This window comes from Pelmatolapia mariae, linkage group LG15 (assembly GCF_036321145.2).
Source record: "Pelmatolapia mariae isolate MD_Pm_ZW linkage group LG15, Pm_UMD_F_2, whole genome shotgun sequence".
NCBI classification, from domain to species: Eukaryota; Metazoa; Chordata; class Actinopteri; order Cichliformes; family Cichlidae; genus Pelmatolapia; species Pelmatolapia mariae.
The window spans coordinates 10,593,212-10,611,020 of NC_086240.1; the positions used below are offsets into that span (position 1 = coordinate 10,593,212).

Below are 17,809 nucleotides of genomic sequence, written 5' to 3' on the forward strand. Positions count from 1 at the left end.
ATTTGTCACGCAGCCGTAAGACCGGCTATGATGCATGGTTTACAGACAGTGGCACTGACAGAAAGACAGGAGGCAGAGGTGTAGGTGGCAGAGTTAAAGATGCTAAAGTTTTTACTGTGAGTGATGAGGAGGAGCAGGATTAGAAAGGATTATATCAGAGGGACAGCTCAATGGTGGTACTTAGGCTCTGTTTTCCCAAACACGTGAATAAAGCAGGTGAAGGCTATTCTTTGCTGTACGTTATTTCACACTATGAGGAACTGGTCATCAGTGATTTGTTTCTCTAATTAAATTTTCAGCTGTTTCTTCTCTTTGACCCTCACTGTGCAGAATTATGTATGTATTAAGAGTGTTAAACAACTGTAAATCAAACATTTCTGTGTGCACAGAGTTAAAGCTGTATACCTGTGCATGAGCTATGACTTCATGCTACAGGCAAATTACACAAGTGTCTGTGAATGGGCTGTCATTCATGTAGGAAACGTCTTGACTCCATTAGTTTAATATTTACATATTGATCGATTTTGGGTTTATTTATTTAGAAACCTAAAGGATTTAGAGAGTTTCTGTGAAGAGGAGTGGGCCAGAATTCCTCCTGAGTGACCAGCTATACAAGAAACGTCTTACCGCCATCCTTCCCAAAAAGGGTTTCCCCACCAAGTAAGCCATGTTTTGCTTAGCTCCTTAAGGGAAACTCGAGGTTGATGTGATTTTGCACAATATAAATAAAATGGAATTGAATTGCTTGGGGATCAAATACTTATTTAACTCAATAACATACAAATCAATTTTTAACTTTTTTGTAATGTGTTTTTTTTTTCTGGAGTGTTAGTTGATATTTTGTGTATCTCCTTAAAAATTAGAGACTGTTCACTCATTTATAAGTGAGCTAACTTACAAATTCCACTTCCGCTCTCTCTCTATATTTTTTTACCAGTTGTCTTTAACAGTCTATGTTCAAATATGAAAATACACTTACTTAATTCAGTTGCAGTGGATCTGCAAAACTATTGCATTTTGTCTTGTATTCTCTGTTATTTTCAGCCCAGTATGAAAAATTGAGTTACTGGAATTAGCATACAGTATATTTATGTAAAAAAAATATAAAAACATATGACTAGTCTCTTCTCAGGGTTCATTGCCATATCTTTTACTTTAACCCCGGGTGTTAAAGCTCAACTAAAGGATGTACATTTCTATTGTGAAGCATTTCTTGTACTTACTTAGTTGTACTTACTTTTACTTACTAATCCCAACCTATGAGGGTTACGTTCAGAAACAGCTTTTCCTTTCTTACCCCAGCTGGTAAAAAAGTCCGACTGCAGTCACAGTCATCTGACAAAAATGTGAGACATGCATGTGAAGACATTACCGATATATAGTGCACTTTCAAATACTATATTTATTTTTCTCTTCTGGGATGAACAGTCTGATATATGAATCTACAGTAAGGCTTAACATTACATTTTCAGCATAATATTTCTCTTTTCATCTAAAAACCAAAACATACAAAAAAAACTTTAGCACCATATGTTATTAATAATATTCATATTGTTCCCAAAAATAGGGCGTAGGTACAATACTGGACATCAGTTTTGCTTCTTTTGTTTTTTTTAAAGAATGGGGATTCCATGAAACAATTTACTTACATTTTATATTTAACAACAACAAAGAAATCATTCCTTATATGTACTCAATCACAACATGGGTCGTATGGGTCCACTTTCATAAACATGCTACATTTCGTAGCAAATTTTGAGTACTAACATTGTGCCAACTTTTGGAATACCCCGGATATACCATATAGCCTAGGGAGTATCCTGATAGATTTGTGAAATACACCAACAAGCTAACACAACCTATAAATTGATTGAATATAAACAAAGCAATATTTCCCAACACCTTTGATAACGATTCCAAAAAATCAGCAGCAATTAATATGACAACCATAGTCGCTTCGTTGGAATATCAAATCCATTTTCAAACAAAATATTACAGCCAATTCTACAATAACAACAAAAATAGATACACACAGATTAAGGACATATAGATGACAGGAATTTACAACACAGCAATCACGTTCTATATATATATATTTTACCCAAATTCCAGTAGCAGAAGTACATTTGTGCTCCTGTGTATTTGCTAAAAAGATGCATTTTGTCATCTGCCATTTTCATTCTGTCCGAAAAGAAAAAATCCTAGTGCAGACTGAATTATAGTAAAACAAAAACGTACCGTATGCGGAACCCAGTAGAATAAAACTTATATGAGCAGTAGAGTAACTATTGGGTTTTTTTGTGCAGACTGGGAAATAAAAATGGCACCACTGAGAGCTGAGTTCTGCTGTAAACTGTGTGGATTTGAGGTGCTGGCTGTAGAGCATTTTGAGACTGCATGTTTGTGGTATGCAGGATCTCTCAGTCAACTGGAAGGCTAAAGCCAAAGAGTGGACTCTTAGTCCACAGCGGTAGCACCTTTTTAAATGTATTTATTCAGCACCAGGTTATGAACAAAACTGTAAAGAAGGAACAAAAGGTTTTTTTTAAAAAAGAAAACAAAAATGCACCGTTTTTTAACATCTGAACATTCTGCCCCTGTGGTCAAACGGATGGTCATGACACAAAGGTATAGACTCGAACCAGGTCAAACACTACAATGGCCTGTTGCTACACATTAATGCAAAAATCAGAGGGTTTCTTGTGCAGTCGAGAGCACTTGCATGCTAAATGCTGAGGGTCACCTCACAATGAGTTATAAAGGCATGCTGGGAGGTGGTAGAAAATCCAGGAAATGAGGTTATTCAAAAGAGAAGCAGTGATTGGGCCTGTTTTGTGATCATTCCATAGTAAGAAGAGATAACAACTGATTTTTTGCGCTTTTTGTCGTCAGTTTCTTCCACGTTGTATTCTAAACGCAGGCATTTTTGTTTTGGCTAGAGGACGTATTGTTCACACAAGACACAGAAAACGACACAGAAAGTTTACGCCTTGGCACTACAAATCATTCATAACTGCAAGACAGAAGAAGATGTAAAGGCATAGACGAAAGTACAAAAACAATCATTGGCCAAATCTTTCGGTATCTTGGCTGGATATCTGCGACCGTGACTCTCCATCAAACACTTCAGAACTAACGCTTTTAAATGGACTATTAACTGTTATATTGTTACTCGCCGAATCAGCTGGGGTTGGCGTCATACTCGAAAAGATGAGGAACCCTGGGTTCAATTACAGAAGATGTTCAGTATTGCCTCACTTTTTCTCCTGTGTCTTTGACATAACCAATTACTGGGTTTCACACAATACCCATCACTTGATTCTGTCACACAGTAGTCCAGATGTAACACCATAATGAGGAAACAACGCAGTCCTCGAGATGACATCTTAGATGAAACTGTAAGACTAAATAGCACTGTCAATGGAGGTGTTAGCTCACAGAATTGGGAACCTGGCTTGATCTGGTTTAGGGAGGGAAAGGGGTCACAGACAGGAAGAATATTGTTTGGTGTTATCATCTTGGTGGGTGTGCTGGCACATGAAACAAGTAAAGAAAGACATTGGCATTTGTTGTTTGCGGACCTGGCTGCCATGGCTGGTTCGAAGCACCCAAAGTAACAAGGCACAACAAGGACTGAGAAGAGCAAGCTTTGCTGTTCAAATCCTCTTGCTGTGTTTTGTGGCTCTCGGACGATGTGGTGTTTGGAAGGTAACCTAACAGAAACTGTCCTGTGCGAGGGATTTCTCTGTGACCTTGCTTATGGTATAAAGTGTGGCAGCCTGAATGCTACACGAAATAGTATACTTCCTACTCCCGCTTAAACCTGTGTGTAGCTTAGCTCTTGAAACCCGTGTATAATTTAAAGAAAACAAGGAAAATACATAAAACGTAAAATCCGCTTATTATCTGGCTTCTAGCTAATCATTGTTACTAGTTACAGAATGTGACAAAGTGGTGATTGCTCTGTAGAAATATGTAAAATATACTGCATGTTCTATAAAAATCCAGAATTGTACATATAGACTCTTTGTAATTACTTTAACTGTCATTACTAGGGATGCACCAACGTAATGAACACTGGTATCAGTAGCAATTAATATCGGCATATCTGCAAAAAGAATTATCTTTACCAGTTGGAGTGGTCAATATTCATCTGTTCTGTGATGACTAAGTGAAAAAAAATTGTAAGTATAGATATCTTTGACTCTCTGGCGTAAAAGTGATAATAAATAACAACAACGTGGAAAACATTGGTATCGGCATTAACGATCAGTGCATCCCTAGCCATTATTATGCTTATTTTAATGACACGGTTACGCAGGCGTAAATATTCTGCGTCACGCATCAAGCACCACTAAATGAAATGCAGCCCAGTTGTACATAATCTTGTTTATGACTCTATATAATACTGTCGTTCCACACACAACCACACATGCACACAAAAATGAATGAGTCACAGTGTATTTGCACCTGATTTGGACATGTGTCCACCTCTGGAAAAGGTCAGCAGTGTTTAGAAAGGATGCACTATATGCCAGGCAGCCAACTACCACAAAAAACTGCCCCTACGCCCGTTAATCACAATGAATAATCATTCCCACGAAGGAAATAAATAAATAAAAATGTGCAAACCATAATTTAGTGGTACAGTCCCAGCCGAGGAGTCGTCTAGGATGCAGTATGTTAAGGAAAAAAATGGAGACCCTTGAGGACATGCCTGGAGATGAGAACTGCATTGAGACACCCCTGAGTCAGCTGGTTCAGTGGTCTTGTTTTTTTGGTCCTGAGGAACCCCTGTATTGGCTGTTTTAAGTGTTTTTTAGATTTTTTTTAGTTTAACAATACTTATTATTCATTATTTACTTATTAATGAACTATTAACATGGCTGTTCATTCACTACAACATAGAGGAACTATACTCTGGCTACTGTGGTAAACAGTGAACAAGTTGGTTATTTGCATACACATGTATATCTATACATATGGTGTGTTGGATGTTTGCTCCAGCCTAGCTGACCCAACAGCTCGCAATTACTCAGGGCTGAACAGCGCCTTTACGCTGAAGGGTGGCAGACCCTGGATGTTGAAGCTCTTGGTCATGGCAGTGTACCTCATTGCATGTTCTCATGTCAGGATCTCAGTTTGTTTCAGCCTCAACTACGCTGTTCAGTTACCAGAGAGTGTGAGAGTGTTTTTACGGGAGTGCACCAAGGCCCAGCACCGCAGAGACGGGGAAGAGGGCGAAGCAGCAACCGAGGATGGAGCCGAACAATCGGCAGGAGAACAGAATCGTGGGAAAGGGCTGGGGACACACACATGCACCCAGAACCGTTCAAGCATACTTGATAACACTTCAGTACACGCTGGGCCAAACATTCACCTTTTCACACGATCATTCAAGGAATCATATGTAACTTGAATCAGGCCCTTTGCCACGATCTGCCCTCATGTTCTTTTCCAACCCTGGCAAAAACCCTCTTTCACCTTTAGCCCTGAGTCACATGGTGTCTGCCTTTTACAGTACGATGTTAGCAGGCACGTGAGGCCACAGCAAAGCAGAAAGCCAGTGAGCCAGAGGAAAAAGGAATCTCTGTGTTGCGTAGAGCTCTTGGGCATCCCTTGTTGGGTGCATTTGTACTAATGCCTCATACTAAAGTCATGCCAAACACTACAATGTAAAAAACACACATTATATACGTATTCAGATGAGTCATCGAGTAAATAGATACAATTGAAGTATGAAAAGCATTCTTTTTTTTTTCTCATGAATCGTAGCCCTCTCTAGAAATGTTAGTCGAGCTCCTTTGACTTCGAAGGATCACTGCGTTCACTTCTTCGAGTGAATTCAGTGTCTTCCCTTGGGTATCGGTTTTGGAGAGCTCCTGCAGATTCAGCAGGAGATGTATTTAAGTGTATAATTGCTGTACAGCAGGCCTTTAGATGGCACACGTTTCGCACAGACTCATTCAACTGGTTCAAGGGGGAAGGGCAGAATAAATTGGAAAGACAGTACTGTAAGATACGATTTGGCTTTGTTTCAACTGCGCTATAGCAGGTGTCAGCACAGTTGCCCTGGACACCCATATAAGAGCATCATCTCTTTTAGGGCACACTGATGTTGAGGAGAATATAGCTTTTAACATGGCGATGTTAAAAAAGTGTGTTCTGGCAAAATATAAAGCTATGTCAGTAACTATCAATGTGGACACAAATATGCACTGAAGTATAATAGCACAGAAATATCTTCTCAGACCTCTTTTTTTTCTTCCAATAACTTATTACAGGACTTTGCAGCCAGTAAGTGTATATTACCTAAACCACTTTTTTGATATAAAACAACATAGGGAGGTTGAAAAAGGATTCAAAAGGGAATGGTGGAGGATTCCTTGAAGGCTGTCTCTGCACTTTGCTCCTTCCCTCTTTGTTAAACACCTCTAATCTTTTTTGTGTTTGGAATGTTTTTCATATGATTTTCTACTTCCTCACAAATTTAGAAAACGTTGTGCTCATTTCTACTACAGTCCCTTCATTGTGTTTTGTTATCTCAAGTGCTGTCACAACCATATGGGAAAAAAGTACAATTATAAGTTAAGGCATGCTGTTAGAGCTTGCCTCCACTGGAGGGCAGTCTGTACTATAAAAATGGATTGTGTGGGTAAAACTGATTGAAGGTCAGTGTGCTTCTTTTTTCTTCCATGCAGGCTGTAGTTTCGATTTGAAATTTGTAACAAAAGTGGCATAGCCGGGACGCTCTTGTGCCATATAAGCTTGCCGAAGGGAGATATATTCAGAACTGTGTCTTTTGGACAAATTTTTGATTGTGTGCATCGTTAGAATTTACAGAATCATTAAAGGAATTTTAGGCTGAGGACTTCGTAAACATTATCATATAGTTCAGTGAGTTACATAAAGAATGGTGGTAAATGTGGGCATATGCAAAGACCTGCCCCCTCTCCTCCATCATTCCCAGCAGGCTTTGCGCAAGTCCCAGGGACATACAGTATGCCCTTCACAAGTATTCACAGGTTCAATCACCAATACAGTATAATGCATTAAACACATTTCATAATGAAACATTCATATGTTATCTACACTCTCATACATAATCCCCCCTCTATCAGTGTAGAGGGATTTGTTTATATCACATAACATATTTTAGGTTCATAATTTTCTCTCTGTACTGTATGTTTATTTCCAAAAATAAATCATGACTGTGTGTTTAGACTGTCTTAACAGATTTCCGGTTGACAAAACACACATCTCCTGCAGGAAATTGAGTGACCACGGATGAGAGAAGGAAAGAGTCGAAATGAGGGATGGAAAGAGATCATATCTGAAGAGAAGGAAAGGGGAGAAGTGAAAGAAAATAAGAGGATGTTTATCATAATGTGGACGAGGGGATGACAGAGCTGTGGGAGAAGCCTTCAGAGGGAGGATTCATACTGCAGGAGTTCATAAAGAAGTGGACCGTCCCTGTACCTGATGCCCACCGCATTAGGGCTAACATACTGCAGCACATTTATGGTCCTGCGCAGGCGCCGATCCACAAAGTGCGCATCCCAGGCTGGGTAACGTTTTCTGGGCATGTCTATCTTGATGAGTGGACCCTCAGGTCGGATGGGCCTACCAGCTGCATCCACAGGCTCTGTGGACCTCACCTGGAAAACTGGAAGGCAGGTGTCCGTTGCTGTTTCATCTGACTCCACATGTTCCCCTGCCAGACCCCGTGTTGGAGTGGCCTGGGAGCCACGGGGCCCTGGTGTGGGAGCCATCGGCTCAGCTTCAGGGGGTAACGGAAGGCCCCACAACAGCTCAGCACAGCAGGAGCTGGCCAGCACCCTCAGTCGGGGGCCCATGGGGTGTAGGACCCCGTAGTAGAGAACCATACAGGCCACACCTGAGGCAAAGCACAGGAAGACGCCGCAGAGGGCAAAAGAGGCATAGGCGTCAGTGGTGGCTGGGTCGCGATACGCATACCAAAGGGAGCTGAGGATGGCATTTTCTAACAGTACTACTGTGTAATAGGCCACCATTCTGTACCGTGTCCGGCCCTCTCGTACATTGAACCAGCAGAAGACATAGACCACGCCCACCACCATGTTGAACAGTACCTCCTCCCATTTGGACATGCAGAAATCAGTGCCGCCATGGATGACCCAGAAAGCCATGGCACACCAATGGAGCACCACAAAAATGCCAAAGTAGATGTGGAAAACAGAGGCAAAGAGGGCAAAGGAGAGCACCCGTGAAGAGATGGTAAAAAGGCGCCAGAACAGATGCACCAGGGCACCTCTGTAACTCATGCTCTTCTTGTCGTCACGTGAATCACGCAGAAGCTTGTGGTAAGAGGCTAGCACCCATGCCAGGGACAGGAGGGAGGACACGGCAGAAAGACCTAGAGAAAATGAAAGGAGAGAGGAAACAAAAGCAGAGGAACGCTAAGAATTAAAAAGATACTGACACCTACTGACAGATGGTTCTAAAAACATCCGAGAGAAGTTTCCAGTTTCATCTTTAAGCATGAATCATAACCTGAAGATTTATGGTTTTATCCTGGACTTGCTGCTGTTCCTAGCAAACAGTATGTTTTATTACATCCAAAGCAATCCATCACATTTTTTGAAAGGCATATTATTACCAGGATGATCCCACGTCATCCAGTCAACACAGTCTCTGTTTAGTGCACCAATTCAGTTTCCTTAAGACATATATAATTGTACAGACAGCAGATATGTCAGAGCAGTAACCTGCTGCATGAAAAATGATAGAGTATTATCTGCAGAGCAGAAACATGCTGCCTCTCTGCAAACGTATTGATGGCGTTTCTAAAGACACCCCAGCGGAGAAGGGTATCACTTGTTATGATTGAATTGCCTTCCTTGGGGAACTGTATTCCAAGAGAAAACTAGAATTGCAAAAGAGGTTTCAGTAACAAGAGTGGTGAGTGTTGGAAACCTGATACAAGTGGTTAAGACTGCTGGTAACACTAAATAAGCTGATATGTGAACTCCACAAAAAATGGACTGTCGCATGGAGATTATGGAGGCGTGTGACGACCTCGGTACGAGTTTGATGCATAACACACAAAAAAAGAAATGTCTTGAACTGTCAGCAAAATATCAGAATCAAATGTTCCTCATGCACAGCCTTAGAGAAGCCCTTACACTGCAGCCACTCAGTCTTGTTGCTCTGGATCATGATGCAGAGCTGCAGCACCAGCTGAGGGGCGCTTTCTAAGAAAGTCTCCAGCAGCCGCAACATGTTGACATCGGCATACTCGTACATCATAGCCCAGTAAAAACGCCGCTGGTTCTCCTTCTGCCGGTGGCTTTGAATGCCGAGGTACATCGTGCGGATGTATCTGCAGAGAGAGAGAGAGAGAGAGAGAGGGGTGGAGAGGCGAAGAATTAGACAGTTCCAGCGTTCGAGTCTTTTACGGTTTACACAATAATAAATACTTTACACTATTTATGCAAAACAGCAAAAATGTAAGTATGAAATCATTTTTTTTGACAACACTAGAGGACATTCTTAGCAGCACTAAAAAAGGGAAACATATCTACATTCTTTACCAGCAATATATTGATGAGTTCTGTGCCTCAAGCTAACTTTTGCTAGTCTTTCTCAGAGCAGTGCGCTGTAGAGTTAAAACTGATAAAACAGAAAAAAACCAAGAAGGAAAATAACCATGGTAACCTATCCTAACAGTCTAAGAAATTCATTGCTTATTTTATTAGGCACAACTGTGAAATCTAATACAACATTAATACAACTTTATGAAGTTCCTTCAATTTCAGCTTTTGTAGATATGATAGTTTGGTTTTTATTATTGAGGTCATATTGGGTTTATATTTATATTACACAGAGAATATGTTAATGGGGTGGACCCAATATCACGAACACATTTAAGTATAATGCAGGTAAGAACCGCTCGCTGTGATCTAATAATAAACAAAGTAGCGTTATCACTTTTTGACAATTATAGCAAAATTGCAGAATTGCAGGTGCATCTTAATAAAATTTTGGGTGACTATGCTGTATATCCAACTGTGTAATCACATAATCAGCTCTTAATGGGGAAAATTCAATTTTCAGATTGCTAACAGATTAAGTAGACTTTAATGGTTCAAATATTTAATGGATCTTGCAAAACCTTGTGAATTTTGAGTGATAAAATTTTGATAAAACAAATACAAGCTTGAAATCAAACAAAAAGTATGATTTGTAGCATAGACGGAGCCCTGTCTAAAGCAGAAAAAAACACCACTGGTATGACCACATTGAAAACGCACGATCATCTCTCTGGCCTTTGAAGGTGCGGTGATCGAACTTGTTATGAAAGTAGGACACGGATAGTAAGCAAGGCAATGATAATAAGACTCATATTATCAGCTGGTGCAGTGGCTACTTTCATGACTGAAGGGGTTTCATAATGGTGAAGTGACTCTGATGAAGCAGGAGAATTAGGTAACACAGCTGAGATGTGGCAGCTAACTGAATCTCACTTCTGGTGCAATCAAAGCTGTACCACTCTCCATACCATGCCACGTTCAAATTATAATGAGATTTCAGAAAGTTTTCCAAGTTCAGCCTTGTATGAGCTCACTGACATCCCTACTGTGGTCAGGAACGTCTCACAACACGCTTAAAAATCCTCTGTGGAAATATCAATCCACCCAACAGAACAAAAAAAAATGTAAAACAACAAAATCAAAGCAGGGCTGTTTCTTCTTTCTAAAGAAAACTGTTATCATAAATGACTGTGACAGTTATAGTGGTTTATAGTTATCTTAACAGTCACTTCCTCTATTGCATATTGGGTGGTAGCTGCAGGGTCTATCTGCCTGAGCTGGCAGAGTGGCCAGATAAATCCAGCACTTGATGTGAAGGCAGTCAACCGAGGACAATAGTGTAGCAAGGACAGAAATAGACAAGACAGTAGCACTCCCCAAAACAAACAGAGAACCAAAGGATCTAAATGCAGCTCCTAAAAGTGAGACCCAAATTCACTGCAGCGTAACAAACACAACCAGAAAATGCTTATGAGTGGTTTTCAGCATAATTAGCTTTTGCATTTGGGTACTGGGTAAGGGATTACTGTTTAATTTGAAATGCGGCTGAAAACAGTGTACTGTAAAGAATGCATTTGTCAAATAGAGTCTGACTGATTTTGGTCACTGTTTTGAAGGAGATTCCTCCTTACCATAAAACTCCAATTAAGACAGAAGACTTTTAGTTAAATGTGAGAACACTTAATATACATATGGTACATAATTACTTGTGCTCAAGCTGTAATTGATGACCTCTATATATGCTTTGTTTCCCCGGGATGACAATATGATTATCCTCCAACATAAGGATCTATGTAGTGTAGCACAATGAGGGTGTAGATACACAGCTTTATATCTCAGGATAGGGGTCTTTGGCCCATCAAATGTAGCAATGTAGCAATATTTTAACATTTCCTTTAGTAAAACCTGACTTCTTAGTAAACTTCTTGACTCATTCTTTCACTACATGACACAGTTTCCATTTTTTTCAGGTCTTGCTGTTTTAACACAGCATAATCACTGTCTTACTGTAGGTGAGCTACAGCCATCCCAAATTGTGCTGCAATTGTATGGCTAGTACTTTCTTATATTACCTTATTCCACTTTATAAATCTGACATATGTACATGACATTAGACAGCTGATAATGCTACACTATTTAATCTGCAAAGAGGAGATAAGGAGGAGTTCAGTATGCATATTATGCATATTAAAACTAGAGATGGACCGATCCGATATTACGTATCGGTATCGGTCCGATACTGACCTAAATTACTGGATCGGATATCGGCGAGAAATAAAAAATGTAATCCGATCCATTAAATATCAAAAAAGCACCTCAAAAAACTTGCGACATGGCGTAACTCGGCTCATAACCGTAGCACGTTGGAGCAGTGTGCATCACGTGATAGAGCGGCTGTGTGTATTTGTAGCCTCGCTACCAAACCCGCATTTCATCTCCGAGGAAGTTATCCCAGAGAGAAGTAAAGCAAGTGTGTAAGTTCATCTCTGAATGTTTGTAAAGCGTTCCCATGTTAAGCTTAACAATCGATATATGGAGCGACTGCCTCTCCCTCTCCTGCTGCTACTTCAGTCGTGAAACTGCTTAATGATCAGCTGATCGGCTTTTCTGTCGCGAGTCCGTCTCTCTTCTTTGTTTTTGGCCCACTTTGCACCAGAAAGAGGAAACCAGCAGCTGAACAACAGCAGCACGTTTAAGCTTGATAAGCTGTTGTTAGAATTTATTTAATATTACTTTCTAGACCAGGATCCTTTTCTAAGTAGCTGACGGCTGGTAAATGTGCAGGGGCGGATCTAGCAAAGTTTAGCCAGGGGGGCCGATAGGGCATGAACATGAAAAAGGGGGCACAAAGACATACTTTTCTTTCTTATTCTCATTTAAAATATCTAGCTTTTAATAAATAATTATCTGAATCTTACACCCAAAGTTTTTATCTGATGTAAAATGTATAGAAGTCCATTACTGTATATAGTAACTGTTAAGTCTAATATACCCTAGTAAGCTAGTACTTTTTCCTTTGGGAAAGTACCATCTGTGAATTCTGTAATTCTGTTGAAGAAAGATGTTGAATCTATTTAATTATTCTTGAAAAATAATTTATTTCTGTGCATTTTTTTTCACCCTGCATCAAATTAAAGTTGATTACATTGATTAAGCATCATGAGGTGGAGGGTGGGGGGTGGTTCCCTATTTTTTTTTGCTGGGAGTTTGCAACCCTATTAGTCAGGTTGCTTAACATTTCTGCTAAGTACTCTTTAAAATAAAAGAATAGGAAGGATGGAGTAGGTTTAAGTTTATTAGATTGATCAGTGTTGCTGAACTATGAAATATTTTGGGCGCAGTGTATTTTTTTACATACAGGTATAACAGAATAGCTTTAGTGTTGTTGTTTATTTAAACTTGAGTGTGAACTTATACAAAATGCAGCAAGATATTAAAAAACAGTTTTATTGATTAAAAAAAACACTATATCGGATTCATATCGGTATCGGCAGATTTCCAAATTTATGATATCGGTATCGGTATCGGACATAAAAAAGTGGTATCATGCCATCTCTAATTAAAACCAGTGTATGAGAAATGTATGAGAAATTTTAGAAATGTCTGATTTTTCTGCTATTTTTGATCTTTTAAAAACTAAAATATTAGGAATAAATAATAATATTTAGTTATTTATACCCCAATAAACAAAACTTTTAATGATATATTAATGATACATTTTCACTTTGGCTAAAACATAACTGACAGCGCAGGACAAAAAATCTTAATCTGCAGACTTTAGACACTAGCTGTATAATGAGGTACATGTTCATGGTTCAACGGTAGGTTTCTATAGGTAGCTCATACTGTCATTAGCAGAATTGAAAATGTGGTTGATAAATAGAATAAAAATGGCATAAAACATATATAACCATGAAATAAGCATACAGTATAAAGTTTTTGAACTTACTGTGATAGATCTGTTCTGTTCTTAAAGTTGTTATATAAAGCCCTTCCATGCAGTGGGATTGCATGGAGTAATGTAAAGCAGAGCTAGATCTGGCTTGGCAAGGAAATTAGGAGCACAGGGATGAAGGTTTTTCTCAGGACAGTGGATAAGAGGAACAACAGAGGGGCAAAATGGGCAAGTTTTTTGGCATCAATAGCTCTGGGCTGCAAGAGGCACCATTATATTCAGAGGTAAAGGCTGGCATTCCGTGACATTTTCTGTGAGACTGGTAAATGTCAGCTGGAACAAGTCAACCCCACTCCCTCACTAATGACATGCCACAGAGACCTACACAGGCCCTTTGTCTCCATCCCCCAGTTTCCATTAGCCTGTGTTCCACTGATACGTCTCACTAGTTTGTAGTGCCACCATCAGAAACAGTAATCTTCATGGCCTTCATAGCTTGCACACTTACAAAAATCTAGAAATGAGCAGCTGTGGTTAGCCACAGCAGTGTTTTGAGCTAAATGCTACTGCCAGCATGCTAACACGAGTAAAATAATGCTAGCAGTCTGATGCTAAACAGGGTCACCATCACAATTTAGCATTAGCATTTTAATACTAGTGGCACTAGTCATTAACGTTGTGGTTTTCCTTTTTTCTGTGAGACATATTGTGGTACCACAGTGGTGCAGTGATTAGCACTATCAGCAAGACTCCGCTGGAGCCTCCCTGTGTTGGGTTTACTTGTCTGCGTGGGTTCTCTCCAGGTGACCTGGCTTCCTCCTACAGTCCAAAGACATGCATATTAGGTTAACTAGCGATTCTAAATGGGCAATATGTTTGAGTGCTTGTCTGTCTCTCTGTTTTAGCCCTTGCACTGTGACAGCTTGGGTAGGTTCCTGGCTAAAAATGGAGGTCAAAACTCCAATCCCTGAGAAACAGCTTAATTAAGCATGCTAGTTGAGCTTCAGTTTTTGAAAAATGACCAAAACTGAGAAAAATCTGGGTCAACAAAACAAAACATGTCAAAGAGAATATTTAATGAAAAGGTTAAAAAAAAAAAGTATGACACATTTTAATGCCCGAGGACAACAGTTGACAGGTGACGAAGTACAGGTAGAAATAATTACTTAGAGCAGACACTCACAGGGGTGAGAAAACAAAGAAAAAGGGGAAGCAAAAATGTTAAAAGAAAGTGATTATCTAACTAAATTAAGTGACGATAAAAATTAAAGATTGCACCTATAAAAAGCCACAGACAGGATGTGTAGGAAACAAAGAAATGGAAGAAAAACTACAATAATGGGACAGGAACTAAAAAGAAACTAAATGACAATATTTACTCAATTTAGTTTTAGCTTCAGCATGTATACCTAAGGACATAAAACTAAACGACACCTGTCATTTACTCTTGTCTGCTGTTTTAATTTCTCATAATAAACTTTGTTAGTTCATACTGCCTCGGATTCAGCAAAAAAACTTGTAGACTTAAACACTTTGGGTTTCAGGGCTGTCAGAAAAATCCAAGCTCACTTCATCATGTATCCAACACACACACACAAACACATAGCACATTCCCTTCCTACAATCTCACACACATCCTGCGATTGTGATGCATACTGTTAACACTCCCACTGTGCCTTTTCAGATATAGTAACACACAAACGTCTTCTGAGAAACAAGCGTGCACATACACACAAAGATGGATACATGATTGCGCACACATACTTGTCAGCACGGTAGGTAATAGGGGGGGATTTCCTTTCTTTTTCCAGGCACATTTGTCAGACGGATCCATCTCTGCCCCTCTCTCCTTGTCCCCTTCCCTCCCTGACCCTCTCTCCACTTAGGCTGGGGTACTCCTCGAGTCCCTGATGCGTTTTCCTCTCCCCTCCTTTCCCTTTTAGGTCCATAGCTCCTCTACAGGGCTCCTCATGAATTATTTGTGGCGAGATCATAGCGATCACTCATGGCTCGTTAGGCAGCGTACGCATGGCCTAACAGCTCGATGCGATGCCGGGGTCATGTTCTAAGACCAGCTGTCTGCTATTGCTGTCAGAGTGCAGGCAGCCATTAAAAGCTCCCATCACCATGGCACGTTGCACCCATGTGTACAATCACAACCACGAGGTCTTTCTACCTTTTAAATATACTAACCAAACCAAGACGGGTGCGCTAAAGGACAAATCCAGACATTGAACTGTATTATTTGTATGACATCTTGAGATCAGAGCATGAGCTGCTGTAAGAGATGGGTGGAATGACAAACCCACACCATGTGGAAGACTTGGCTGCGTTTTTCCTCCTTCTCCTCCAAAGTCATTGACCACTGAGTCATCCAACCACCCTTACACTAATCTCTCAAGAGTGCGGTTAAAAGGATCACACACAAACACACACATGCACCTTGCCAAGTTTAACAGCATCTGTCTTCTCAGTCATGCTCGTGGGAAGGCTCAGCAGCTCAGGCTGTATTCATATCTTGTCATAGGCTGATTCATAAGACAATCACAAGCAGCATGAAGCAGAGCTCATGCATCAGCTGAAACAGGTGGGAATCTTGCAGAACACTAAGCACAGGGGACATGTAACATACGCAAGGTCTGTGGGTATATAAAAAAGTGTGTGTGTGTGTGTCTGAGGTGGAGGCAATGCCAGCTGCAATGAGTCACACCCTGAGTCACTCCATGGGGCCGCACATCGACTCTCAATGAGGTTTAAACCTCCTTTATCAGAGAGTTTTACACCTCTATCCCTCTGGCTTAATATCTTTACTTTTTATGCCTTTATCTCTTTTCAGAACACTTATACACTTTCTTCTGGGATGGGATTAAGTTTTCTTCTCTTCTAGGCAAAGTGGTTATAACACGTACTACTTCTTCCAGCACCAGCCTTCATGGATTTAACTGTAGAAAACGTCCCATTGCGAGTCCATACTTTCACAATATTACCACAACCTTGAAAATTCAGTGTATGTTGAGACCTGTTATAACAGCCTCAGTAAAACTCTCAAATAGCACTTGCAACAATTAATTAATAATTAATTTATTAATTAGCCGACTGACAGAAAATGAACAAAGCCTAATCACTGTACTCACTAATTATTATTAGATAAAAATGGTCTTTAAAAAAACAACAAAAAATATTTAAAAAAATGCCAGACATTGGAGTTTTTTGAAAGGAAACTTTACTGATTTTTTTTTCTCTTTTTTCATTTCAGGCTTGCAGAAGGTGCTGGAGGTAATCCCAGCTGTTATAGGGTGAGAGGCACTGTACACCCTGGTACACCCAGGTCACCAGCCTGTCACACCACTACTACAGAGAGACAGACAGCCACTGTCACTCACATTAACAGCTACAGCCAACTTAGAATCACCGATTAACCTGAAAGTACCTGCAGAGAAGCCACACAGGCAGAGGGAGAACATGCAAACGCCACACAGAAAGGTCCCAATAGATTCAAAGCACTTAAACAAACAAACAAAAAAAAGGGCTTTAGACTAAAACTTGGTTTTGGATGATGGTGATGCTGTTTACTCTTAGTTAAAGAAGTACTATAACATCCATCCATCCATCTTCTTCCGCTTTATCCGGGGCCGGGTCGCGGGGGCAGCAGCCTAAGCAGAGAAGCCCAGATCTCCCTCTCCCCAGCCACCTCCGCTAGCTTATCCGGGGGAACACCAAGGCGTTCCCAGGCCAGTCAAGAGATATAATCTCTCCAGCGTGTCCTGGGTCTGCCCCGGAGCCTCCTCCCGGTGGGACATGCCCGGAACACCTCGCCCAGGAGGCATCCTTGTCAGATGCCCGAACCACCTCAGCTGGCTCCTTTCGATGTACTATAACATAACAATTAATTTTTTGTTCAGTTTATCTCTTTCAGCTTGTACATTCTTCTGGCCTTTCTAACTTTACTGGACAACCTTTCCTATCATACAGAAAACTGAATATTGTAACTGAAGGATGGCTGGTCAAGGAGTCAAAGTCACACACAGACTTTCACAGAATTTTCACGTGTGTGTGTTTGTATATGTATGTGTGTGCAAAAAAAATTGTGGGCCTCATTATGAACACACATACCAACACTAACTCCAGAAAAATCGTTTTGGGAATGCACAAAGTGATGTAACACACACACAATCTCTTCTTTACCACAGTCACATACCGTATGTGAGCACAGGGATGGATGCTTCTGTCTTGCACAACATCTCACGGAGATGTCAGCAGGGGCAACAAACAGATAGCTGTCTATGTATGATTGGCTACATAGCATTAGCATTACTTCTAGTCAAGCATCAGAAGTAATGCT

General features: G+C 40.4%; 1 protein-coding gene across 1 annotated transcript in view; it reads right to left on the reverse strand.

Annotated features, from left to right (window-relative positions):
• Positions 1-1,421: 1,421 nt before the first annotated feature.
• The window catches only part of xkr6b (XK, Kell blood group complex subunit-related family, member 6b), a 69,375-nt gene continuing 52,987 nt past the window's right edge, over positions 1,422-17,809 (reverse strand). The window contains exons 2-3 of the mRNA XM_063495524.1: positions 9,165-9,361; positions 1,422-8,395 (exon numbers count right to left, since the gene is read on the reverse strand). Coding sequence (XP_063351594.1) covers positions 7,425-8,395; positions 9,165-9,361 — 1,168 coding nt within the window. The 3' untranslated portion in view covers positions 1,422-7,424. The remainder of the gene's footprint in view (positions 8,396-9,164; positions 9,362-17,809) is intronic.